The 25,422-nt window shown below is 45.8% G+C and overlaps 1 protein-coding gene across 3 annotated transcripts in view; it reads right to left on the reverse strand.

Moving 5' to 3' along the window:
• Positions 1-25,422, reverse strand: part of SLC39A11 (solute carrier family 39 member 11) — a 266,347-nt gene that overhangs the window by 208,563 nt on the left and 32,362 nt on the right. For 2 of the 3 annotated variants that reach the window (XM_037069881.1, XM_037069880.1), the window contains exon 4: positions 18,744-18,902. The exons of the other annotated variant lie outside the window; for it this stretch is intronic. In XM_037069881.1, the coding sequence (XP_036925776.1) occupies positions 18,744-18,902 (159 nt within the window). The remainder of the gene's footprint in view (positions 1-18,743; positions 18,903-25,422) is intronic. 3 annotated transcript variants of the gene reach the window in all.

Below are 25,422 nucleotides of genomic sequence, written 5' to 3' on the forward strand. Positions count from 1 at the left end.
CCTATTGTCTAGGGCTATTCTCACACTACAGTGGCAGAGCTGAGTAGTCACCACAGAGACCAGGTCATCCACTGAACTGAAACTATTTACCATCTGGCTCTTTACAGAAGAAAAAGAACAAAAAAACTTTGTGGCCCCAGGGCCAGGGAGCAAAGAACAACTCAGCAATGACCTGTGGGAGCCAAAGAGGACCAGATCAGATGTCTGTGGCCCTGCCCCTCTGAAAGGATGTGCAGGCTGGGGAGTGGGGAAGAACTCCGAATTCACAAGGACTGAATTTGGCCACCCCAAGAGAATGAAAGCTCAGAAAAATACATTATGTCGACAGGGGTTTGTAGACCTGGATTCACACCCGTGACTGCCATCACAACCCCCAAGGAAGTGGGCCTTGTTGGAGCCATCCAGCATAAACTAGGGCTCTGATGAGGACCAGCAGGCAAGCCGAGTGGAAGCCGGTAAATGCCCAGGCCCATCACCATCAAATGCACATTATTTGTAACATTGCTTGCCAATGGTAGGGTCAGGTAGGTTGGCACTTATTGAAAGCTCAACAAAAGACTCTTCCCTGAGAGTTCTGGGGTACACGTAAGGCCCAGGCACACTCAATCCAAGAGGCTTCCCAGCAGCCTGGGTTCTACTCAGGAAGGCAGCAGTTCGCATAGTAGGGTCCCCAGGCCAACACCAGTGACACCTGTGAGTGTATTAGAAATGCAGATTACAGGGTCCCTTCCAGACCTCCTGAGCCAGACACCCCAGGGGTGGGCCCAGCAAATCCAGGTGATTCACAGGCTGAAATGTGAACGGTGCCAGTAAGGCAAAGTCTTTTACAGGAGCTGTGAAAATAGGCAGTCAGATAGCATCTGGTGGCCAGTCCTTTGTGCCCCAAAGTATTTCATCAGGCCCTGAGTCATCCTCCATTTTCCCCTGGAAACAGAATGCTAAACAGATACGAAGGAAGGCCATTTGTTTATCTGAAACATAATAATATCCCAAGTCTATTTCATTTACTCCTACAGCTAATGATACTGCTAACCAATAACTGTAGCCAAATTGCATAAGCAGCAATAAGCCTCTTATGCAATTGATTTTCTCTGCTTAGGAACAAAGAAGTCACTCCCGCTAATGATTCAGCCTGCACTGATCAGTACATCAGACAGAGCACTAGAAGGCCCAGGCGAGGGGCCAGGCCCAAGCACACGGACTCTTCTGGGGCTGCACCCACCCAGCGGGGAGCCCACTCGGCATGGCTGATTCCCCTCCATTGGGCACCAGGTATAGGGCAATGATCTGCTTGGGACAGGGCAGAAAAAGCTGGGGGTGCCTGTGGAGGAAGAAGTCACACCATCACTCTCTGAATGTCTGCCCTCAACTCTGCTGACAGGGCCGGTCACCTAACCCCAATCTGTTGAGTGGCATTTATTCGCAATGTTCATTTCCATCCTAGCCCTTATTTGCAGTAGGCCCCAATTTCGACTTCCTCCTACAAATGCCAATGGCTGACACTTTAATATTGTATTTGTAATCCTGCAGCTATCTATGCCCTACCTCCCTATTTGGGTTGAAATGTTACCCCCCCAAAAATGGCATAGTCCTAACCCCCAGTACCTGTGAAGGTGACCACATTTGAAAAGAGGGTCTTTGCAGATGACTGAATTAAGGCACAACCACTAGGGTGTCCCTATTAAATGGAAAGGGGAAATTTGGAGACAGACTCACACACAGGGAAAATGCCATGGGAAGACTGGAGTTATGCCATTACAGGCCAAGGACCAACCAGAGACTGGGAGAGAGGCCTGCAAGAGATCCCTCCCTCAAGGCTTCAGAGGGAGGAAGGTCCTACCAACACCTTGACGTCAGACTGACAGCCTCCAGAAGTGACATGATGAATTTCTTTTGTTTAAACTACTTGAGTGGTGGCACTTTGTTCCAGGAGCTCTAGGAAACTAACATACTCTCCAAAGAGACCCCAGGTGCCCCCAAAGGCAGAATGGCCCCAGAAGATACCTCTGAAAGCAGGACTTCCCCATCTCTGCACACCTTTCAGGACGACGCTAAAGCAGTGATCCAAAGCGCAGCTGGGGAGCTGGATAAATCAGCCAGCTCCCAAACCTGGCTGTGCATCCAAAGCCCCCTGGGGAGCTTTTCAGGAATCCAGACGGCTGAGCCACGCCCAGGATCCTAAATTGGAATATCACACCATTGGTCATGAGACGCCACCTGCCAGGAACTAACCCACAAGGCCTTCCAGGGCCCCTCCAACCTGAAACTCCATCGCTGCTACACTGCTGTGTCCTCCACGCCCTGGCCATTCCAAGGGGGCTCCATGGACCAGCAGCATCAGACTCACCTGGGAACTTGTAAGACACAAGAAATCTGGGGCCCATTCCAAACCTGCCAAGTCAGATAACTGGTGTACACAATCAGGTGTGAAAAGCACTTGTAGATGCTTGATGAACATAAGACAAATGACTATGAGGAAAGAATAAATAAACAAGAATTATTTGAGAGGCATCTGTTGATGAGCATTACACGGTCGTCAATGTCACAGACCCTGTAGCTGGACTCCTTCATGTCAACAGTCTGGGACTCAATTCCCTGATCTATACCATGGGGAGAATGAAGTACCTGCCTCCTAGGATTGAGGACTGAGTAAGTTAAAACAGAGTGCCTAGGGCGTAAGAAGAGCTCAATAAGTGCCATCTAGAAACCGCTAAGGGATGGCCTGGATGCTGCCTTCAACCACAATGACCACAGTTGTTTTATACAGAAGAGGAAGAATAAAAGGATACAGTACTACAAAGCTCTGTGAGGACCCAAAGTTTTCTCCTAGTAGATAATTACTAAATTTGTGCAAAGTGTATCCAATCTGATTGAATGGGCACTTAGCAAAGACTCTTGAATTTGTGACATAAATAAAACAGAATGAACAATTAACCCCACAATCCTTAAAGAAATGAATGAAGGGAATCAATTACCTCGGTGGCAGAGCCAATTTGAACACGCTGAAGGTGCTCTGCATTCCCCAAGAAAGGAATGGAGTGGGCTGCTACGGGAGCATGCAGATGGTACCAGATTTCTGGGGAAATCTCTGAAAAAAATTTTTTTTTTCTTGGAATGAAGACAAAGACCTGAACCAGAATACCTTCTCCTCTTCCTTACCAGGTCCTTGCCCTCTCCCCAAAATTCATGGCATTAACAGAGAAAGGTGAAGTTCTAAAGCCAGGCAGACTTGGATCCCCCTCAGCCTTGCCCCTTCAAAAGGGACACTTTTAAATAGAAACATCAGCTGGGAGCCATTTTTTCCCAATGAATATTACATTTGGCCCCTGGCAGGGATGGTTTAGAAAGAGCGCCCCTGAACCAGAAAGAAGACCATATAAAAGATGGCAAGGAGTCTCTGTTGGGCTTCGCTGTTTGTTGGCGGCGCAGATCTAAAAGGAGGGAAAAATCCTGAGGCCTGTGTTTTGTTTCAAAAGGCAAATGTTCATTTTGCGAGGATAGCTCTCTTCCATTTTATGAAATCAAACCCTTTTTTAAAACACTTTATTTATTTATTTTTAGAGAGAGGGGAAGAGAGGAAGAAATAGAAGGAGAGAAACATCAATGGGAGAGAGAAACACTGACCAGATGCCTCTCAAATGTGTCGTGGCCTGGAACCAAACCCACAGCCCAAGCATGTGCCCTGACCTTTCACTTTGTGGGACATTGCCCAACCAACTGAGCCACGCCTGTTGGGGCTCAAACCTGTTTTTAAGATTAACTATAACCAGCTGATTTTTAAACAAGAAGATCTAATTTTGCCACTAATCTCCACTTTCAAAGTTAGCGATACCATATTTGAAAAATTTCTCCCCCAGGAAATGACATGGAAAAGCCCAGAAAGGAAAACAGTTTGTCAAAAAAAAAAAAAAATCAAATAACCCTATTAAAAAATAGGCAAAGAACTTGAAAAGACATTTCTCCAAATATGTTATACAAATGGCCAACAAGCTTATGCAAAGATGCTCAACACTGCTAATCATCAGAGAAATACAAAACAACAATGATATGTCATCTCACGCCCACTTGGATGGCTACAATTTTTTAAAAAACAGAAAATAACAAGTGTTGACAAGGATGTGGAGAAACTGGAACGCTGTACACTGTTGGTGACACTGTAAAATGGTACAACTGTTATGGAAAACAGCATGGAGGTTCTTCAACAGGTTAAAACTAGAACTACCACATGATCCAGCAATCCCACTTCTGAGTTTTAGAAGAACTGAAAGAAGGGTCTCAAAGAGATCTTCCACCCTTGTGTGCATAGCAGCTCTACTCATAATAGCCAAAGGGTGGAAGCAATCCAAACACCCATCGACAGAAGACAGACAAACAAAACATGGATATATACACACAGTGGAATATTACTCATCCTCAAAAAGGAAAGAAATTCTGACGCAGGCTATGACGTGGATGAACCTTGAGGACATTATGCTCAGTGTACTAAGCCAGTCATGAAAAGACAAATATTACATAATTAATTCTACTTATATGAGATATTTAAAGGAGACGAATCCATAGAAACAGGTAGCGGAATGGCTGTCACCAGGGCCTGGGAGTCGGAGAGCAGAAAAGGTAAAGCTGCGGAATGGGTGCTATAGAGCATCGGATCTGCAATATAAAAAGTTCTTGAGATCAGGTTCACAGCAGTGTGAATGTACTTCACACCACTGAAATGTATGCTTAAAAATGGCGAAGATGGTAAATTTTGTTATGCGTTTTTTACAATAAACAAACAAAACAATAACAACAAACAAGAAAGCAGTTGGCCATCCTCACTAAAAGCTGGAGGATGGAGTTCAATGGCTCGGCCAGACCTTGGATGCATTTTACAGTATTTTCCTTACTTTGGTATCGCCTTTCCTCTAATTGTTTAATCCTTTTATTTGCAACGAAATTATTTTTGCCGTGATAACCACCAGCACACAACACAAGTTTCTCTTAAAATGCCTGGAGCAACAATCATGCCTTATAAGAGGATAATAGCAGAGGGTATAAACACTCCGTTTGCGACAAATCACTCTGTTTACACCACCCTAAGATGTGTCTTAAGGATATAGATTACCTTTAAACAATCCGGGCTGCTGTCTTCCTTTTTGCCTTTTAGTGGAATTTTTAAAGGGCAGCTACTGTTCTAAGAAATTACCATTGAACTTGGGAAGTATATTAACCTAAAATGACAATTTGTCATTTAGCCTCACCTCCTGGAGTTTTACCAAGCCAAGCTTTGAATGGAGACAGTTTTTCTCATTCCACTGTTTCAAGATTAGAGTTTTGCATTCCTAAGAGAAAAGTAATCAGTCCCCAACTTGAAAATCAAACAGAGGCCACAGCACATCCATCAGCGTTTGAGTTCTGGGCCGCTGCTCTTTCAGAGATGGGCTTCACACATGTGGGTATCAGAAAACTTAATGACTGGGACATTACTGTCATCTAGGATAATAAAGTGAACATTCTTATTAGACGCTCGCTTGTATTTTCTTCTCTCTTCATCAACAGAGTAATTTTCTTTTACGATGAGAAGTCATTGAAATTGCACGGCATAGAAACGGATAATGCTGCATGCATTGTCAGACTATTGGCAAATGATGCTGTAAATGGCTTATCTATTTCATTACATGAAAGGCATAATATCACAAAGTAAGAAGGAGGCATTAGACTGAAAACCTAATGAAACAAAATAAGAATTCATTGTATGCGCTACTCTTGTGTCCTGCTTGGTTTAAAGTCAGAATGCTGAAATACAAATCGGCATAGTGTCTTGATGAATACTATGAAAAATTCTTACCACTAGCTGCAAACACAAAGACCGCCAAGCTTAGACAACTTCATTAGTAGTAGTTATGAAAATTAGAAATGTAACAATAATCACTACAAAATGACCTGTAAGAAAAAACAGGAGGGTTCCATGTTTAATGGTATAAATACATTCAGGAAGGCATTTCCTTTTAATACTGAGATTTCATGATAATCCCCCCTCCCCCCCAATATACACACCCACCCCCAAAATCTGATAGATGTGTTTTCAAATATCCTATACACCAAATATACAAAACTTTAAAGTACTTAAATTATATAACCATCCAAGGCCAGGAACAATTACTACAAAATGTGGAAGAGATATTTTGGTAACCATTAACATAAAAACACAAAGTCCACTGTTCCAGGGTCAGATACAATTTTTTCCTTCATTGGATGTCATTTAGTGATATTATTGACAATGTCATTTATAGTTTTTAAGACTCCTTCTTTAAAGAATGGTTAGAGAAAAGTACAGAGAATAACAAGAGCAAAATCCTGTACCTCCCAAATTTAATAAAGGTTAGCCATTTACCATATGTGACGTAACCAAAGAACGGGAAAAGGAATATATGCAAAAGTCACTGACCTATTCTGGCTTTTAGATGTGCAACAGATATTAACGAAAAGCAGCAAGTCGGTCAGAGTCAGAGAAAGGACTCTCACTGCCAAATCCCTTCTATGGCACAGAGCAATGCCATCTCGCCTGACTGGTGGGAGGAATAAAGATGCAAATCATCAGTTTCCTGTGGCTGCTGACCAAGTTAACACAAACTTGATGGCTTGAAACAACAGAAATTCATTCTCACAGTCCTGGAGGCCAGAAGTCCCAGATCAGTATCGCTGGGCTGAGATCAAGGTCTCCGCAGTACCGCACTCCTCAGGAGGTCCTGGAAAGAAACCATTCCTTGCCCCTCCCACCTTCTGGTGGCTCCTGGCTTTCCCTGATTCTGGGCCCCATCACTCCAACCTCTGATTCCATACTCACAATGCCTCCTGTCCTGTGTCCAATCTCCCTCTGCCTCTTCTTCATAAGGACACTTGTGATCACATTTAGGATTCGCCCAGAGATGCAACTCTTCTCCCTCAGGGGCTCATCTAAACCTAATTATCTCCCAAAGGCCTCACCTTCAAATATCATCACGCTAGGGGTTAGGGCATCAACATATAAATGGGGGTGGGGGCACAATTCAGTCCTCGGTAACAGCCTAGGTGTCAATCCAGGTGGACAGCCTACTAGCAACCTGTCCTGTAAGGGAGGTAAATTTAGTTATTTCAAGTTAAGACACCAGATAACTGAAGGTATCCACCTCCCCTGGTCAAATCATTTTGGTCTCTGAGTGGCCAGTTGGTCATTGTTACTTTGAAAAATCCCTCTGAAAGACACCCAGGAGAAGTGGCAATGCTAGAGACGATGGTCCCAATGGGAGAGGGAGACAGAAGGGGGCCACCTGCTTACAGGATATCTGAACAGCCCATGAGGGGACATCTCCCTCTTTACAGCCTCTTCACAGATTATTAAGCCTGAATCCACAACTTGTGAAAATAAGAAACATGATCGAAGAGTTATCCCCAGCAGCTTCCAATTTCCTGATTTAAGGAAAGTGAATTTTATTAAACACTCACTGTATGCCAGCCAGACTATGTGTTAAGTACTCTATATGCTTTATTTTAGTTAACCCATTTCCTATTTAGAAAAAAAAAGTGTAGCTCACTGCCAGTGTTCATTAATTTTACATAAACAAGCTCTTTGAGGCTGAAGCAAATCTGACTGGTTTTCAACGTGAAAATAAAATATAAAAACTGTTCTTGGAGTAATTTCTAAACAGGACTTGCCTCTAATCCTAATGTAAACACTGCAGCCACAAACTGGAAATGGGTTAGTCCTCCTGGCCACGCTCTCAGGGAAGATCATGTCCATTTTACAGATAAGGATACTGAGGTTCAGAGGGGTTAGGTTAAGTAACTGCCCCAAAACCAATACTCCTAAGAATCCAGGGTAATTTGATCCAAATCCCATGTGTATTCCACCAGAACATGTTGCTTCTAAAGATTTATACCAACCTCCAAATGTAGACTTGGATAGGTAGCACAGGGGTATCAGAAAGAATTAAGATACAATATATATAATGATATATTATTACAGAATGCAATCATGGAGTATCATTTTTAAAATATACATGTATATATATATATAATATACATATCACATGCTATTATATAATAAAATAGTACATCTCAACCCCCAATGGTGATGCAAAACCAAAACTGTCAGCAAATACACCTAGCATTAGCTGGCACTGCCCTAGGGTCACTACCTACAAGTTTTGCCCTAAACCACTTCTGCCCATGACTCAGAGGAACTTTGGGCATCATCAGTGGACCAGTGTCCTGGTGGTACTGTAGACAGCCAGGGAGTGCCAGGGAATCCCCCACTATGGCCAAAATGGTGGCAGGGGAGGTTCTTACACTGAGCACACCAAAAGCTGGCAAGATGAATGGATAGGGACCGAGCGTGCCAAAATCTAGAAAGACAAATGGACAAGGCCCAAGCATGCCGAAAGCTAACAAGGTAATTGGACAGAAGAAAAAAAGCTCTCCTCTCCCTATCCCTACAAGACCCACAGGCTTGAGCAAGAAGGGGAGATGGTCTTTGAGACCAGAGTCCACCATTCTCCCAGGTGTGGCACCTGAATAAATATCTTTCCTTTGCACCAGCACCTGTCTCTCAAGTTTGGCTTTCATTGCACCAGGCAGCTGACCCTGCATTTCAGTTACATTGGGACTTCCAACAGCCACTCACTCCACTATATGGAAACTTGAGATGCAAACAACTTCTAGCAAAATGGGGAGGGGTGAGCGGAGTCAGGATCAGGGTGTCAGACAAAGCAGGCAATTGCTTTTATGAAGCTGTCAGGAGAAAAGGAGAAGAAAGGCAGCTGTAACAGTAAAAACATGCCGAGAGGAACCTAGAGCTCCTATAATAATAGAAAACACAAACACACACACTGATCCACACTTCAGAGCACCCTGAGATATGGGTCCTCCAGACAGAGCTCTCCACCCTGGCTGGTGTAGCTCGGTGGAGTGAGTGCCAGTCTGCGAACCAAAGGGTTGCCAGCTCGATTCCCAGTCAGGGCACATGCCTGGGTTGCAGGTCAGATCCCCAGTAGGAGGTGAGCAAGAGGCAACCGCACACTGATGTTTCTCTCCCTTTCTTCCTCCCCCTCTCTCTAAAAATAAATAAATAAAATCTTTAAAAAGAACGATATAGGCTCCCAGGGTCCTCCAGGACTACTATTCATCTTTCAGGACTGTTCTGTGATTCTCTCACTGTGGTGAGCACCAGAATCCCCCAGAACCTGGTTTAAAATGCAAGTGCCTGGGCCTCACCCCAAGAGCTTGTAAGTCACAAGTCCAGGATGGGGACCAGTCCCCTACATTCTTTAAGTCTCCAGGTGATTCCGGTGTGTTCTTAAGTTTGCAACCCATAGATCCTTTCCCCCCTTCTCATCTTGAGACTGTCCCCTCATCGCCTGCAGGAAATCCTCCTTTTCCCTCTTTTCTGAGTCTTTTGCAATAGTAAGACTTTGGCTCCCAAGGGAAAGAAGGTGGCCTTTGAATTGCGGTGAATCATCTGTAAAACAGCACCTGAATAAAGCAAGTAATGAGTAGCCTTCAAAGGGCAATCACCAACCTTTGCTGAACATCAGAGCCTTCCTGGGGAAGTTTTGTTTAGATACCCAGGCTTCACCTTGGAGCCAATGAAAAGGAACCTCCAGAGGGAGGCTCAGGTGTCAACATCTTTCTAAAGCACCAAAGGCAACTTCCCTGTTCCTTCCCAACTCACCCCACCTCCCTTCTAATACATTTCGTGATTGCCTTGTTTGTAAAATGCTCATTCTAAATGACAGTGTAAGTCTTTAGCTCCTTAGGCAAACATAATTAAGTAAATAAAGCATGAAAAATCATATAACAGACTCGGATTTCAGATTAAGTTTTTCTATTTTTTGCCTGCATGTTTAATTATCTGTGCCTCTTGTTTGTAGTGCCACATATGTGGTCACTTGCAAAGGGGATGGATCTGTTTCCAGAAAATAACTCGCAATGTGTAAAGCAAGAAACTGTAAGGAGTTTCCATAAAGATGATCTCATTTGATTTTCCCAGCATCTCCATTCATTCATTCATTCATTCATGCATTCATTCATTCATCAAATCCCTCCTGAACACCTACTATGCCCTAGGCACTATGCTGGTGTGTAGGACATGGGAGACCAGAGCAGAACTGTCCCTGCCCATGCTCCTGCCTTCAGGCCACAGTGATCAGGTCCACAGGTAATGACAACACAACGGAAAGAAGGGTAGGATGGGGGACGTGCAAAGCAGAACCAGACATGGGGCTGTCAGGGAAGCTTTCTGGGGAAGGCACACAGACCGCATCCCACAGGGTAAGAAGGAGAGAGCCAAGCAGATGCCGGAGGAAGAGTGTCGTGAGCTGTTCACCACTGCCATCATCTTTGTAATTATGTGTTGGCTTCTGCATTATATTCAGCATCCCCCCATCATGCTCAGGTCAAGGTAAGGTAAGGCCTCCTACTGCGTGCCCACGTCTTCAGAAAAAGGAGGCTCCAAAGTGGGTGGGCCATGATTTGGGAGACACGGCGTGTTCTGAGATACAGGGAGGAAGATCCCTTCCCCCCCAGCAGCCCTCAGATACAGAACAGCGAAAGGAACCACAGACATAGGGTGGCAGAGTGTCTTCAGAGGGAGGTGCCGGTGCTACTGTCATTGATATGCCTTCTGTCCTTAGTCCCCAGTGACTTTAATCTAACTCTCTCCTCTCTAAGGAACTGACCAGACCACATCGCTGTCCCCAAACTTCCCTTTCTTCTCTGCTACCAGAACTCTAAATCCCCTGGGACTTTGATTCCCCAGCCCTGGAACCTGCCATCAGCACCCTCCCCACCACCAATACAATCCAAGAGGAGATGAACAGCACAGGCACGGGCAGCATCTGCTCTAGTGGGCAGTGACGCACAAGGCACCCAGCAGGGTGAGCCAGACACACACGTACCACTGCCCTTGGGAGGAAGGAGTTAAGACTTGACACACGTCATATTCCTTTAGCAATCCAGTCTCGTAAATCATCTTTGCCAGCCACCTACCGGTTCCATCAGTCTACACAGTGGCTTCTGTATATTTCTCGTAAACATGTTTCCTGGCTCAGTAGATGGCAAGAAGGGACAAGTATTCACTCACAACTTTATGGTCCAAATGGGGAAAAAATCCAAGTCCTCAAGGTTCCAACCAGGCCTATTTGCACTTCGGAATCCCTGCCACTTTAGTACAATAACAGGAATCATTCCATGCCTGGGGAGTCCCCTTCAGCAAGCCAAGCCTATACTGAAATGGCAGTATGTGCAAGCACATGTGTGTGTTCATGCCAGACCCACTGAGGGTGCTCCAGGAAGCCACATCACCAGTAGAGGTGTGGGGGCAACTTGGCCTGCAAATTCCCCCCCATCTGCCACGGATGAAAGTGAAACTACCAAGACATGATCTGCTTGGGGAGGAAAGGTGGCCAATCTCTCAAAGGAGAAGAGCCAAGAGCCCCTTCCTCAAGCGGCTTTTATTGGTTTCGTTTGCACAAGAATACAGGTAAGGATTAAACAATAGATAGCATTCAAAGAACTATGAGGGCTTATTCTCAGTCAGGGTCAGATAGCTAAAGAGCCATAAAACTTTGAGGAACCAACTTCTTGCTTGGACCCTTATCATTTAAATGAGAGCATTCTAAACAAAGCAGGTTTCACAGGATTTTTACATTTTCTTTCTTAGGCCTGATCACCCTGGAGAACCCGCCCTTTCCATCACAGGTTTTTAGGCTTAAGTGGATTAGAGCCAGGAAGTGCTTCTCCCAGAAGGGAACGGGGATTCGAGCTATGTCAGAATAGCCAGGGAGCGAGAGTCCATCCCTCCATCTTTGTCACAGCCCCCCCCCACCCCGCCTCCGAGTCCTTCTATGATGGCCTCCCAAGTGATCATGTCTGGCTTAGGTTGCCCCTCTCTTTGAGGAGTCTTACCCGTCTCTGACTAGCCGACCATGCTTTGGGGGAAGCGGAGTAACCTGAGGCAGCATTTACTACAACAGATGAGCTTTGTCTCTTTGTGGCTTGTATTCCAGAGGTTGCTCACTCAGCCTTAGCCACGGAGGCAGTTATAACTCCTGAAACCAGGCAGAGCATTTTCCAACAGAGGTGAGTTTCTGGACCTTGGTCAAAACCAGACAGCAGGCATTCTTGGATGCTCTGGCTGCAGAGCCACAGATATTTTTGCCACAATGAGCCAGGATCAGGTACACAGCTAACATGCACACGCACACAAATGGGGAGCGCAGCATTCACCACCTGCCCTAGAAAACAAAGAGCACATGTGGAGGGAAGAGAAAGCAGTCACGGGCTGCATTCCCAGCAGCTAACGGTGAGCTGCAAGCATCCACAGAACGGTTCAACCTGCTGTTTCTCCAAGGGACAACAGGCACACCATACTAGGAGATTGCCTCAACACCCTTTTAACTCCTCCGCCTGCCAACAGGACCAAAAATGACACCTGAGCACCATCATGAAGATTGCAGGAGGCTGCAGAATGCATCAAAAGGCAAGAGATACAACCTCAACTGTGGCTGCCTTTGCCTTGTACCTTCAGAATGGATGCTTAGAACCCGGGGCAGGGGGGTTCTGAATGCCACTCTCTCCAAACACCACATTGTGAAGGGCCTGCAACATCAATGTGCCAAGAGCTCCCCAGTATGATGAAATGACCTGTTTTACAAAGGACTGGATACTTGCTCTCCTTTGTCAATGAATCCCTTCCAAGGACAAGCTTTTCAAAATATTCCCACCTAGACTCATTAGCTGCTGCTATCACTGCTGGTGAGCTCACAGGTTTGCTTCATTAGAAACAAAGGCTTAATCAATATCCAGATTGCATGACAGCTTTGCTGCTGGAAGCATACCCTCGCCCCCGGCAGGGGCCAGGAGAATTACACCTTGCTGTTGTTGTGAACACCCAGTGCCTAAACCAGGGGTGTGAAACTCTTTTCCACCGAGGGCCACATCAGCCTCACGGTTGCCTTCAAAGGGCCAAATGTAATTTTAGGGCTGTATAAAGGTAACTATTCCTTAACTAGGGGCAGGGAGCTTGGCACTGCCACTGGGTAGAAACAAGGTGCCGGGCCAGATAAAACAAGGTAGAGGGCCTGATTCAGCCCTCAGGACTTGTGTCTGCCACCTTGTGACCTAAACTGATGGCCTCCAATGACATCCACGCTATGAACTGTGCCCCCACCCCCGACAATTCATCTGTTGAAGCCTTAACCCCCTTTAGCTCAGATGTGACTATATTTGAGACAGGGCCTTTAAAGAGACAACTGAGTTAAAAATGAGGCTGTTAGGTTGTCCTTATAAGAAGAGATTTGGACACACAGGGAGACACCGGGAACACAGCCACACAGAGGAAGGACCAAGTGAGGACACGGAGAAGACAGTCATGTATCTGCAAGTCAAGGACAGAGACCTTAGAAGAACCCAAACCAGCTGACACCCTGATCTTAGACTTCCAGCCTCCAGAACTATGAGCAAATACCTTTCTGTTGTTGAAGAATGAAGACTTCCCCCTCCCTACTGGTCTGTAGTATTTTGTTATGGCAGCCCTAGGAAATGAATACAGACGTATGTATAGTTAAGCAAAAGGCCCATTTGCAAAACCTCGTCCTTCTTTGACCTGGTTCCCCAAACAATGGAGCTGCCTGACCCACACCCAGCCCAGCCTCTGCTGACAGCACAGTCTTGTGCCCACATTGGAGAAACCACTGCCATTGCTCTGGAGCTCTCTCCAGCCCAGCCAAACGCCAACATGGATAAACCCCAGGATGCACCTAACAGGAGCAAGAAGAATTGTGTATCTCAAACCTCAACAAAGCCTAAGAAAGAAGGAAATACTGAAACTGAGGCAGAGGGTCAATTTCCACTATAGATAGTTGAGCTTGTCTGATGATATCAGGCTCATGCTAAAGACTCTGCTGTCTCTCTCTGTCTCTGTCTCTCTCTCTCTCAGTAAAACATACAAACCCCTCTCTGGGGAGGGAATTAATCACTTCTTGTGACATTTGTCACCTCCCAACCTGTAAGATGTGGCCCCTCCTAGCAACTGCAGCCAACACATATGACACCAGCAGAAGTTAGGTGCACATTAAAAGAACAGGCACATACCACTCGTTTCACTTTTCAGCAGAGGCATCTTCTTTGCCATTGTGGAAAAACTAGGAGAAACTGAAACTGTGGGCACACAGATAAATTAGGGAAATTGCTGAGGAAAAAGCAGTACCCTACTGCTGGCTGGAGTCCCCTGGAGCCTGTGTGGGCAGGACTACCTTCTAGGCTCTCACAGAGTCTGAGACAGAGTCACAGGGACCGGCTCCCATCCCACCCCCTGCAGCCTGGGCCGACCTTCTCAAGATGTCAAACCCCAAGAGAGGGCGGAATGGGGGTGAAGAGCACACATCTCCCAGGGAGCAGGCTGCCAGGATATAAAGTGAGCTGAAAACAGCACGTGGCGACAACACAGACAGTATGTTACCGTTTGTTCTGCAGAAAATACAAAACAATCACATGTACACATGTACACATATACATATGGAAAAGCACATAGCACTCTAACCACTGTCACTCTAACAATGACATTAAGATGGCCGGGTGCTGTACCTGCATTAAAATAACTGCCAATAAAAAGCATTTCAAATTTAAAAATAACACAGTGGAGAAAGCACAGCCTGATTCCAACTGTGTAGAATGTGCACATGCACATACATAAGTAAAAAGAAGACAGAGCTACCCGAGTCTGGGCTTCTGTTGCTATGGAGTTGGTTTAAAGCGCACTCAAACAATATAGGCAAGTGGGGAAAGTGTTTATATTTCAATATCTAAAAACATACATAATTCATTTTCCTAAAGAAAAAAACCTGGAGAATACCCGCTGAACTGATGATGAAGGCTGACTGGCTAGCCTGGGGAGAGAACGGGCATAAGAAAGTGTCTTAACCCATTAGGACTGTCACAACAAATTACCGCAGTCTGGGTGGCGTACAAACAACAGAAATTTCTTTTTACAGTTCTGCAGACCCAGATCAAAACTGACACATTGGGAGCCTGATGAGGGCTCTCTCTCCTGTTCACAGCCGGTGACTTCTCACTGGGTCCCCACATGGTGGAAGGGAGCTCTCGGGGTCTCCTTTAAAGGGTGCCAATCCCATTCAGGAGGGCTCCACCCTCATGACTTGCTCACCTCCAGAAGGCCCACCTCCCAATACCATCACCTTGGGGATGAGGTTCAACATAGGAATTTGGGGGAGACAAGGTCTATAACAGGAAGACCCTTTCACATAATTTTTTTACTTTATAACAAGATTTCTACATTATATTGATGTAATACTGATATGACTAGGAAGAAAGAGCCCTTGGGGACACACACCTGAGCCCCCCTTCCCCACCTTCCCCTTCTACCCACCAGTAGAAAACCTCTCCTTCAAACTGAAGGTAGAGGCTTCCCACCTCCTGCCATCCTTACCTTCACAGAGAAGCAAAACTACAAAGACCAGAAAAATGTCAATATCTTTGCCATATTTGTCATCTAAATGTCAACATCAATAGCTGTCCAATGTCCCTTCTATTTCTCCTTACGGCCACCCTAAGGGAGGAACACTGGGCTCAGGCGAGCCCAAACCTCATCCCCCATCACCTGGCCTCTTGCCAGCCCCATTCCCAGGCCAAGCAGGTTACACCCTCCCACCCACCCTCATCCTGGTCCCCACCCCCCTTTCATAAAGACACCATTTGGTAAATCCCTGGCAGTTCATTTCCCACTAATTGTCACGGCATGAGCCCTCTCTACTCTGCTCCCAGATAAATAAATAAAAACCAATACCCAGCTCAGGAAGACATTTGATGCATCCCAAGTTAACAAAGCCACAGTGGCTTCAACCGAGCAGGCTGTGATGAGTAAGGCCCTTTTCATGAGCTATATTTTGCTTCAGCTCCAAAGGGGGACAAATACATCTAAAAGGCCAAATGAAGAGCAGGAGAGTCAGAAAACAGAGTCCCTATTAACCATTTCCTTCCCACCAACCCAAGAGTCTTGCTGCCCTTTGGGCCCTGAATCTATAAAGACATTCAGGGTGAGCAGCTCTGGGGTTGGCGGGCAATGCGGCAGCGTAACCGCTGTTTGAATGGCGAAGGGCAAGGGCTCACGTCAGGCAGGCGTTGCTGCGGAACCCTTCCAGCCACACCTCCACCCTACTGGACTTCCTCAGTGCTCATTTCTCCAAGAAGTAACGCAGAGACTGACCCCCTTCCTCTCACCCCTCAAACTCCACACACTGCCCCAGAGGACAGAAAGGAGGTCCTGGGGCTTTCTGCAGGTAGTCCCCTCCTTTATCCCAGGGCCCCTCCATCAGGGCTCCAGCCAAAGCCTTCTGCTCTCACAATTTCGTCCTGTCCGCGGGCCATCTGCTGAACAGCGGGGTTTTATCATAAGGTGGAAAGTACCAGAAATTGAAATGATCTCAAGCTGAATTTGCCCACAGAACTCCCCACGGCCTCCAAAGCCACTGCCTTATAAACTCCCAGAAGAGTGGCCATTGTGAAACCAAATTCCAGCCCCCAGAAGACCACACTCCCAAGGGCGCTCAATCAGTGCTGGACAACCACGCAGACTCAAGATCAAAACCCATTAACCCAGACTCCATGAAGCCCCTCCATAGATCCAGGCCACTGCCCTGAAGGGAAACCTCTACTCTGTCTCAGAGTGATGGTGGACAGACTGTAGGGCCTCCTCTTCGATGGCAACATTTGTATTCAGTGACCGTGGCAATTATAAATAATTCTTATCTATTTATAAGACCCTCTAAGACAAATTCCCCTCCTCGTACCAACAGCTGAATTACTTTCTTTTCAAATGGCCTACAATAGAAACTTACTGTCAGGATGATCTTTCTGCCAATTAGCAGGGTTCTGGGCGTTAATGGTTACTCTGCCCTTTCAGACCCTTTCATTCTCTCTTCAGATGTTCCTCTACCATTCCCAAGCCTTTCCTAATTTTCTTTATAGTCTATCCAAGACTCTCCCCACTGGGATCATCTTCATATTCAAAGCATACATTAGAACAAGCATGAAACAAAAGGGCTCAAGAGAAAGGCTCTGCTGTACAGAACAGATTGGAAAGTGACTGTTTACACTGCCCAGAGAAAGCCCCTACTCTCGGATGGCTGATCAAATACACCTGCCCCCAGCATGCCCCCTACCAGCAGTGAATGGTGACCCCTTGTGACTGCAAAGAGCTCTCTGCAAGAAACTGTCCTAGAAGCCCAGCAGGGCCCAGGTGGGAAGGCAGAATGAGACCCAGCAGGGGCTTGAGGAGCTGCTGAGCCAGCCCCTGCCTGCTGGTTGCAAGGTAAGGCCAAGGACCCACAAGATCTTCCTGCCAAGAGCAAGTTCACACATTCCCCAGGGTGATTTGAGAGCACAGCACGGCAGCCCACATCAAGGACTGCTCAAAGGTATTAGCACGCAGCAAGGGAGCCCAGGGTCCAAGAGGCGGAAACTGAGAGCCATTCAAGCTTTTGATGAAAAAAAAAATGACATTATGGTTTCTCCTCCAAGACTATATCGTGGCTCCCCAAACAACAATCACATCCAGCAGTCTGGTCCTGAGAATGGTGCTTCTACGACATGAGTAATCAGTTTCTCATCGGCACCAGGGCCAAGTTCCAGGAATTCTTTCCTCTCTTTCTCCAGCTGGGAATTTCAGGCAAGAAAGAAGGCAGGTAGGCAGGGATGAGAACATCAGCCTCCTTCCACTGGTACCTGCGCAGCTGAGTCCAGTGAGCCTGACCCAGTCCACAAGTACCCTCGTCCAACAGAACAAACGGCCTTTGACCCCTCGTTGTCCCTCACAGGGTCTCTCCTGCGCCTTCTCCTTCTCTGGGACAGCAGAGAATTCTAGTACCAGCTAAGGTTTCACAGCAGCCCCTGCTCCCTCTAAACTTGTCGGGACACAGGGTCTGACAGGCTGCCTGTGCCTGCACTGGGTTCTTATTGACATTGATTCCTCTCTACTGATGGCAACGCACGCAGTGTTATAGCCGCTAATAGCCTTCAGTTAGAATCTCAGAGCCTGGCCTTGACTCTTTCTCTCTCTCTCTAGGGATACAGCCAGACTTCCAGCTGCAGTCCTTATCGTGCTTTGTGGCACATGCTCATTCCCCAAACCCAACCCACCAGGCCTACTCTGGTGCCTTGTCAGATTTTTTCATTTTGACTTTGCAGCCACTAAAGGGAGTTATCCTCAAGTTACAGGAAGGAGAAGTGGAACCAAGGGAGACCCGCCCAGTGGATGGCAGAAGCAAGCTCCACCCAGAGCCCTGTTGCCCGGGCTCCCTCCCTCATCCTCCTATAACAAGTCCTTGTTGACATGATGCTTTGTCAATGGTCTTATGCCATCATTGGGTGTGTCGTTATCTCCCAGGTGGCATCTTAAGTTCCTTACGGATCAGGACCATGATCACGGTCACTCACTTCTCCCAGTTCCTAGGTCTGTTCCTGTACACAGAGCCACACAGCGGGTTGTCAGCAGCACTCCATACTTACAATGAAGTCTGACATTTAAAATCTGAACTTAGCAAAATGTAACCAAGGGGACGATTAGTCATATTACCAAGAGCTTATTTCCTTTTAAGAAAAATGTCAAATTCAATTCCTCTACATAAAAGCCCTAAATGACCTGTTTCGGCATCACTGGCTGTTTAACAGAGGCATGACTGGGTCCATCCCGTTTCAAGGGTGGCACTCACCAGCTGAGGCATCACGAGGTCGGCCAAGTAGACGAATGCAGCTCCGAGGGTGAAGCCAACAGCCACAGGGAAGAAGGCAAAGGCGCCAAAGCCCCCAGAGGACGTGGCCATCTCAACCGCAGGGGCCAGGAGGGACCAGTAGGAGGCTGCTAACATGACCTGCAAAAAGCGAGCGGCAAACTGTCAAACCAAGTACAGAAGGCCTCCCAAGTAGGGGCTTCACTGCTCTCTGTGGACCAAACTGAACCACACAATCTCACATGTTACGTCTTTAATCCTCCATGGTGGGTACCATCCCAAACCAAAAGGCCACATCAGAATTCCTGAAATTAATGTTGTAAGTACTCACCCTGGGGTAGAATGGAGTTGACCTTGGAGGATGGAGTCTGATTTGCTGCCATCTAGCCTCTACTTCAATGGTTCTCAATCAGGAGCAATTTTTCCCTCCAGGGTAAATGTCTGGAGACATTTTTGGTTGTCACACCAGGGGCATCTAGTGACTAGAGGCAAGAGGTGCTTGTAGACATCTACAATGCATAGCTCCTGACAGCAAAGAATTATCTGGCCCCAAAAGTCAATAACGCTCTTAAGAAATCCTGTCCTAACTGAATACCTCCAGGACACGTTGCTTCGTGAGCATAAGCCACTGCATGATAAGACAAAGGCCTACCTTACATTCAGCAGGAAACTCTCTCCCTCCCACTTTTACATGTTAGCCCTAGCCCTGTTCTCTCGAGCAGCAAGCATTGTCTCTCCTCTGTGATACGGGATAGCCTTTGAAATATCTGATGAAACCGGGACTCAAAGTCGGCTTGGTCTCATCGATTTATGAATCTCTAAAAAGGAAGAAGAGAACTAACATTTATTGATCACCTACTATTTCCAGAAAGCAAGTTTTACATTTGATATTTTATCATCACAAAAACCTGGAGAGGTAGATACTGTTTTCTCTTACTATTTGTAGGTAAAGAAATTGAATCTCCAAGTCATAAGATAATTTGCTCAAGGTCACATAGCTAACAAATGGCAGATTCAGGGAACTGAGCAAGCAGGACCATAATCACCTTGACGAGGGGACAAAGACAAGCAAAAAGGAGAGAAATGAAGCTTGACCCAGATCTCAGTGAGGTCAATTCAATACAAGAGTCTCCAGTGTTTAGCAAATTGAACACTCACACACAGTCACTTACTCCTATAGGTGCAGCGGCATCTTCCCAGCTGGAGTACACCCACTACCCATCATAACCATACGACAGTCATCGCTGACATGTAAAACGTCGAATGGGTTTCTAAAAGTGGCTTAATTACGCCTCGTCTTCAAAAAATACATCTGCATCATCCCTCTCCAAAATAACACGCAAAGTGACAGAACCGAGCATTACAAACGCAACAGGAAAGAACAAATCCAGGCCAAAGTGACTTCCCTCCTGCCAGCCACCAACCACACACAGCCAGCGGCTCTGGACCAGATTCTCCCAGAAAAAGTCTTAGCACCACTCCTAGACGCTTGCCAATACTTCAGAAACTCCCCAAAAGAATGAATATGTCTCATCGGGTCAGCTCCATGACACCACTGAAGAAAGCTTATTCACATCTAATTCACCACTTTGAAGTCTACAATTCAGTGGCACTAATCACCTCCAGTGTTGTACAGTCCAAACCTTTCCCACCATCCCAAACAGAAGGTCTGTTAACTATGAAGCAGTAACTCCCCATTTTCCCCTCTCCCCAGGTCCTGGTGACCTCTGGTCTACTCTCCATCTCCATGAATTTGCCTATTCTAGGTATTTCATGTAAGTGAAACCACATAATATTTGTCCTTTCGTGTCTGGATTATTTTACTTAGCATAATGCTTTCAAGATTGATCTGTGTTGTAACAGATGTCAGAATGTCATTCCTTTTTGCAGCTGAATAATACTCCATGTATGAAGCTGTGACTATTGAACTAACCTAAAAAATATATAATGTACCCCTAGCATAGGATGAAAGTAGGGATGAAAGAACCAGATCCTCATCTTCCACACTAGAAAATCATTAGATACATTTAAAGCTGAAAAAGTCAAGAAGTGTCAAAGCAATCGCTGCAGCTGAGACATGTAGAGACAAAAAAACTGAAGGAACAGCTGAAAGAGCTGTTCACCTTTATCCTGAGAAGCAGGAGTCAGGGTGGGGAAAGCCAGCAGACTCCTGGTTTCTGTTATAAACCCAGTAGAATAACCTGACGTTTTAAACTATATGTGTGTATCTTTGAGGGGAATTTTTTAAGAAACTGATAATATCACTTGAAAATATACAAAAGAAAATATTATAAGTAAATTTATCATATGACATAATTTTTATTGTTTTAATAATAGGAGATCTTTATTTCACAGTGAATATTCAATGAAAGAAAATGCCCCTATTTACAATGCGATTTCCAGAAATGTTTCTGCCTGATAGAGATACCCAACTAGACTGTGTGTTTTTGTTAAATGCACCTAATTCAATCTTGACACCAGGAAATTGAAAGGGAATGGAGGAGACATTTTAAATGAGCAGATAGTGCTGGCTGGTGTGGCTCAATGGATTGAGTGAAACCCTGTGAACCGAAAGGTCACCAGTTTGATTTCCAATAAGGACACATGCCTAGGTCGCGGGGCAGGTCCCTGTTGGGGGAGTGAGAGAGGCAACAGACTGATGTATCTCTCCTGCATTGATGTTTCTCTCCTCCTTCTCCCTTCCCTTCCCCTCTCTCTAAAAATAAAGAAAATCCTTTTTAAAAATCTGCAGATATTTGCAAGCTCTGAGAGAAAATCCCCCATTTCCCTTCAGTAATTCACAAAACCTAGCAAAACTCATATGATCCTTTTTTGAAAATATCATGCAAACTACCACGGGGATCCGTACTTTATAATGCTATTACTTTCCCTCTGTGTCAGAGGTACCAGCACGGAATAATCAAAAACAATAAGCTAACTCCCTAGCCTACAGCAGGCAAATCTTTTCATTTCTGCTTAAGTGCTCATTTTGGGACCATTTCAATCTGAAAATATAAATGAATTGGTGAAGAGTTCCTTAAGGAACACATCAGAATATCTGGGCACAATGGGGCCAGTTAAGCATTTCTTTTATGACAGTAATGACAGCTTAAAGACTAGAAGGAAATCCAAGCCACAAAATAAAATGCTCCCCTTAATAAAACAGGGAGGGGAAAATACTGCACATCAATCGCTTACAATGCACTGAGCATCAGCATCCGAATTCAATGGTAATGCCTCTATAGGTAAGGTGTGTGAAAGTCTACAGAACATCAGCACCCAACTCAAGGCCTGCTCAAGTGGGTCCTCCATCAACGTTTGTTGAAGCAAATGAACATGGACTCTAACCTCGAGGCCACTGTATAATTAAGGAGTCCGCACAAACTTGCAATCCTTATAAATCAAGGCAATAATTACTCTGAAACTACAGAAGCCAAGTAATACATCTAATTCTGTCTCCAAATCAGATATAAAATTAATTTGTAAAAGTCAGTTAATAAGTACCCAATTAGTGACTATTACACAACCAACATTATGCTGGATCCTACGGGGCTGAGAGGGAAGAAGAAAGATACAAAAGCTGATCTGGGTCCTGCCTTTGAGGACCTGGCTACGCCGTCATAAGGGAGACTACAGAAGGTGTCTGATATGCAGGAGATCATTCTGCATGGCCTGGGCCCAGCCCCCAGGGGCAAACATTTACTGCAAAGTAACTTCCTAAAATCTGTCCTAAACCTTCCAAAGGATGAGTGTGACCGGTTCAACCACTTTTGCCCTTTTCATTTGTAAATATCACTCTTCTGTGATGTGATTAGCGGCACTGGCTCCTTGGTTTTCTGTAAAAGGTAACCACCTAAAGCAAACCTGTGTGTAGTAAATGAGGACCATCAGGTCATGTGCCTGGAGACACTGCGGGCCAGCGTCCACATCATGATATGATAACCAGAGAAGGTATCAGAACTGACAGATGAGTTCAAGTCAGTGGTCATTCCAAGTAAGGAGATGGCAACACTGTGACAAAATAGAACATTGAAGATAACACAGTGGAGAGCACTTGAAAGTTGGACAGGATTTGGAAAGGAAAATGAGGTGAGGCCTTCTGGCTAGAAGGAGCCCCAGTGTGGACATAAGGTGACCAGCTGGCTGAAAAGCAAAGTGTGTGCTGGGGTACCGTGAGATGGTGGGGTCTAATTAAGAAGGCTGGCAGAATGGCTTGGACTTCAGACAATAGGTGAGCTGTTCACAACTCTGGCTGCACAACCAGAAGTGCCTGGAGTTTTTAAAATACAGAAGCCATGGCCCCTCCACAACCTACTGAAACAGGTTCTCCCGGATAGGAAACCAAGCTGGGTTACTGACGTAACCTACGTGGGAGGCGAGGTAAGTCCCGGTCAGAACGGAGGCAGAGGCACAGCAGAGAAGAAAGACATATGCATGCAACTCTACACTACAGGACAAGGTTGCCCGTGCCCACCCAACATCGAGTCACCCGTCAGAAAGCCTAAGGGGTGGCCACAGGAACCGTGCAATGAGTCAGCTTTCCAGTTTGGCATGTCAAGTATTAGTCATGTCTCAAGCATGAATCAAATTCATACGGGGGCTACCTCTGCACCTAATTTGCCTTCATCAAACAGTCCTCATAATATACCAGCTTCATGCAATTTTATGGAGTTAAACCTAACAGCTCAAAATAATAATCATTTACATTCAGCTTCAACTGTCACTATTAATTGATGCAGATCTGCTTAACAACCTGACTCTTGTTAGCTACACCTACCCAGTGAAAGTGAGGGGCAGGGGCTTGGCCTACAAGTTTGTGTGCACTCTCCAAACTAGGAAAGAGTACCTGAGCTTAAAAAAGAAAGTCTGGACTTCTGGCCAAGATGCAGGTGTAGGTAAACACACTGCGCTTCCTCACACAACCAACAGAAGGACCACAACAATTTAAAAACAAAAAACAACCAGAACTGACAGAAAATCAAACTGTATGAAAGTCCAACAACCAAGGAGTTAAAGAAGAAACATTCATCCAGACCGGTAGGAAGAGCGGAGATGGGCAGCTGGATGGAGAGGACCCATGGCAAGGCCACACCTGGTGGATCCCCAATGGGTCCCACATTTGTGTGCAGATGAACCAGGAGGAACATCTGTAGAGTAAGACAGATGCACAACCCAGGGTTCCAGTGTGGGGAAATAAAGCCTCAAACCTCTGACTGAAAACACCTGTAGGGGTTGAGGCGGCAGGAGAAACTCCCAGCCTCACAGGAGAATTCATTGGAGAGACTCACAGGGTCCTAATATACACAAGCCCACGCACATGAGAATCAGGATCAGAAGAGCTCACTTTGATTGTGAGTAGCAGGGGAAGCGGCATTGTTCTCTCTCAGACCCCTTCCCCACATCCAGCATCACCACACAGTGACGTGGTTGCCCTGCCCTAGTGAACACCTAAGGCTCCGCTCCTTACTATGTAACAGGTGCACCAAGACAAAAAAAAAAAAATGACCCAAATGAAAGAACAGATCAAAGCTCCAGAAAAAAATACAGCTAAGCGATGAAGAGATAGCCAACCTATCAGATGCACAGTTCAAAACACAGGTAATCAGGATGCTCATAGAATTGGTTGAATTTGGTCACAAATTAGATGAAAAAATGAAGGCCATGCCAAGTGAAATAAAGGAAAATGTACAGGGAACCAATAGTGATGGGAAAGAAAATGGGACTCAAATCAATGGAGTGGATGAAAAGGAAGAAAGAAACATCCAATCAGAAAAGAATGAAGAAACAAGAATTTGAAAATATGAGGAGAGGCTTAGAAACCTTGTTGGGAACCCCCCTGCCTGGTTTCAGGAATTGTGACTGCCTCCCATGGCTAAGTGAGACACCTCCGGAATGCGGGCCACAGGAGACGAAGCTTGTCTCTGGCAGCAAGCTCTGCTTCTGCTTCTTCCCCTGCTCCCAAAGCATGGTCGATGTCCATGGTGGGTACGACCCCTCAGAGAGGGGCAGCCTAGGCCAGACACAGTCACTTGGGAGGCCATCATGGAAGGACTCGGGGGGTTGCGACAAAGAGGGAGCGATGGACCCTCATCACCACCCCCACCCCAGCTATCATGACATAGCCTGAGTCCCCATTTCCGTCTGGGAGAAGCACTTCCTGGCTCTAGTCCACTTAAGCCTAAAAATCTATGATGGGGAAGGCGGGTGCAGCCCTGTGCTGGAAAGGGTGGGTTCTCCAGGGTGATCAGGCCTAAGAAAGAATATGTAAAAATCCTGTGAAACCTGCTTTGTTTAGAGTGCTCGCATTTAAATGATAAGGGTCCAAGCAAGAAGTTGGTTTCTCAAAGTTTTATGGCTCTTTAGCTATCTGACCCTGACTGAGAATAAGCCCTCATAGTTCTTTGAATGCTATCTATTGTTTAATCCTTACCTGTATTCTTGTGCAAATGAACCCAATAAAAGCCCTTGAGCAGGGAGCTCTTGGCCCTTTCCCTTTGAGGGATCGGCCACCTTTCCTCCCCAATCAGATCATGACTTGGTAGTGTTTACTTTCATCCATGGTGTATGGGGGCACTTGTAAGAAAAGTCACCTCCACAGAATCTCCAGGACATCTTTAAACGTTCCAACATCCGAATTATAGGAGTACCAGAAGGGGAAGAG

This window comes from Sturnira hondurensis, unplaced genomic scaffold (assembly GCF_014824575.4).
Source record: "Sturnira hondurensis isolate 20B ecotype Veracruz unplaced genomic scaffold, ASM1482457v3 Scaffold0018728, whole genome shotgun sequence".
NCBI lineage: Eukaryota > Metazoa > Chordata > Mammalia > Chiroptera > Phyllostomidae > Sturnira > Sturnira hondurensis.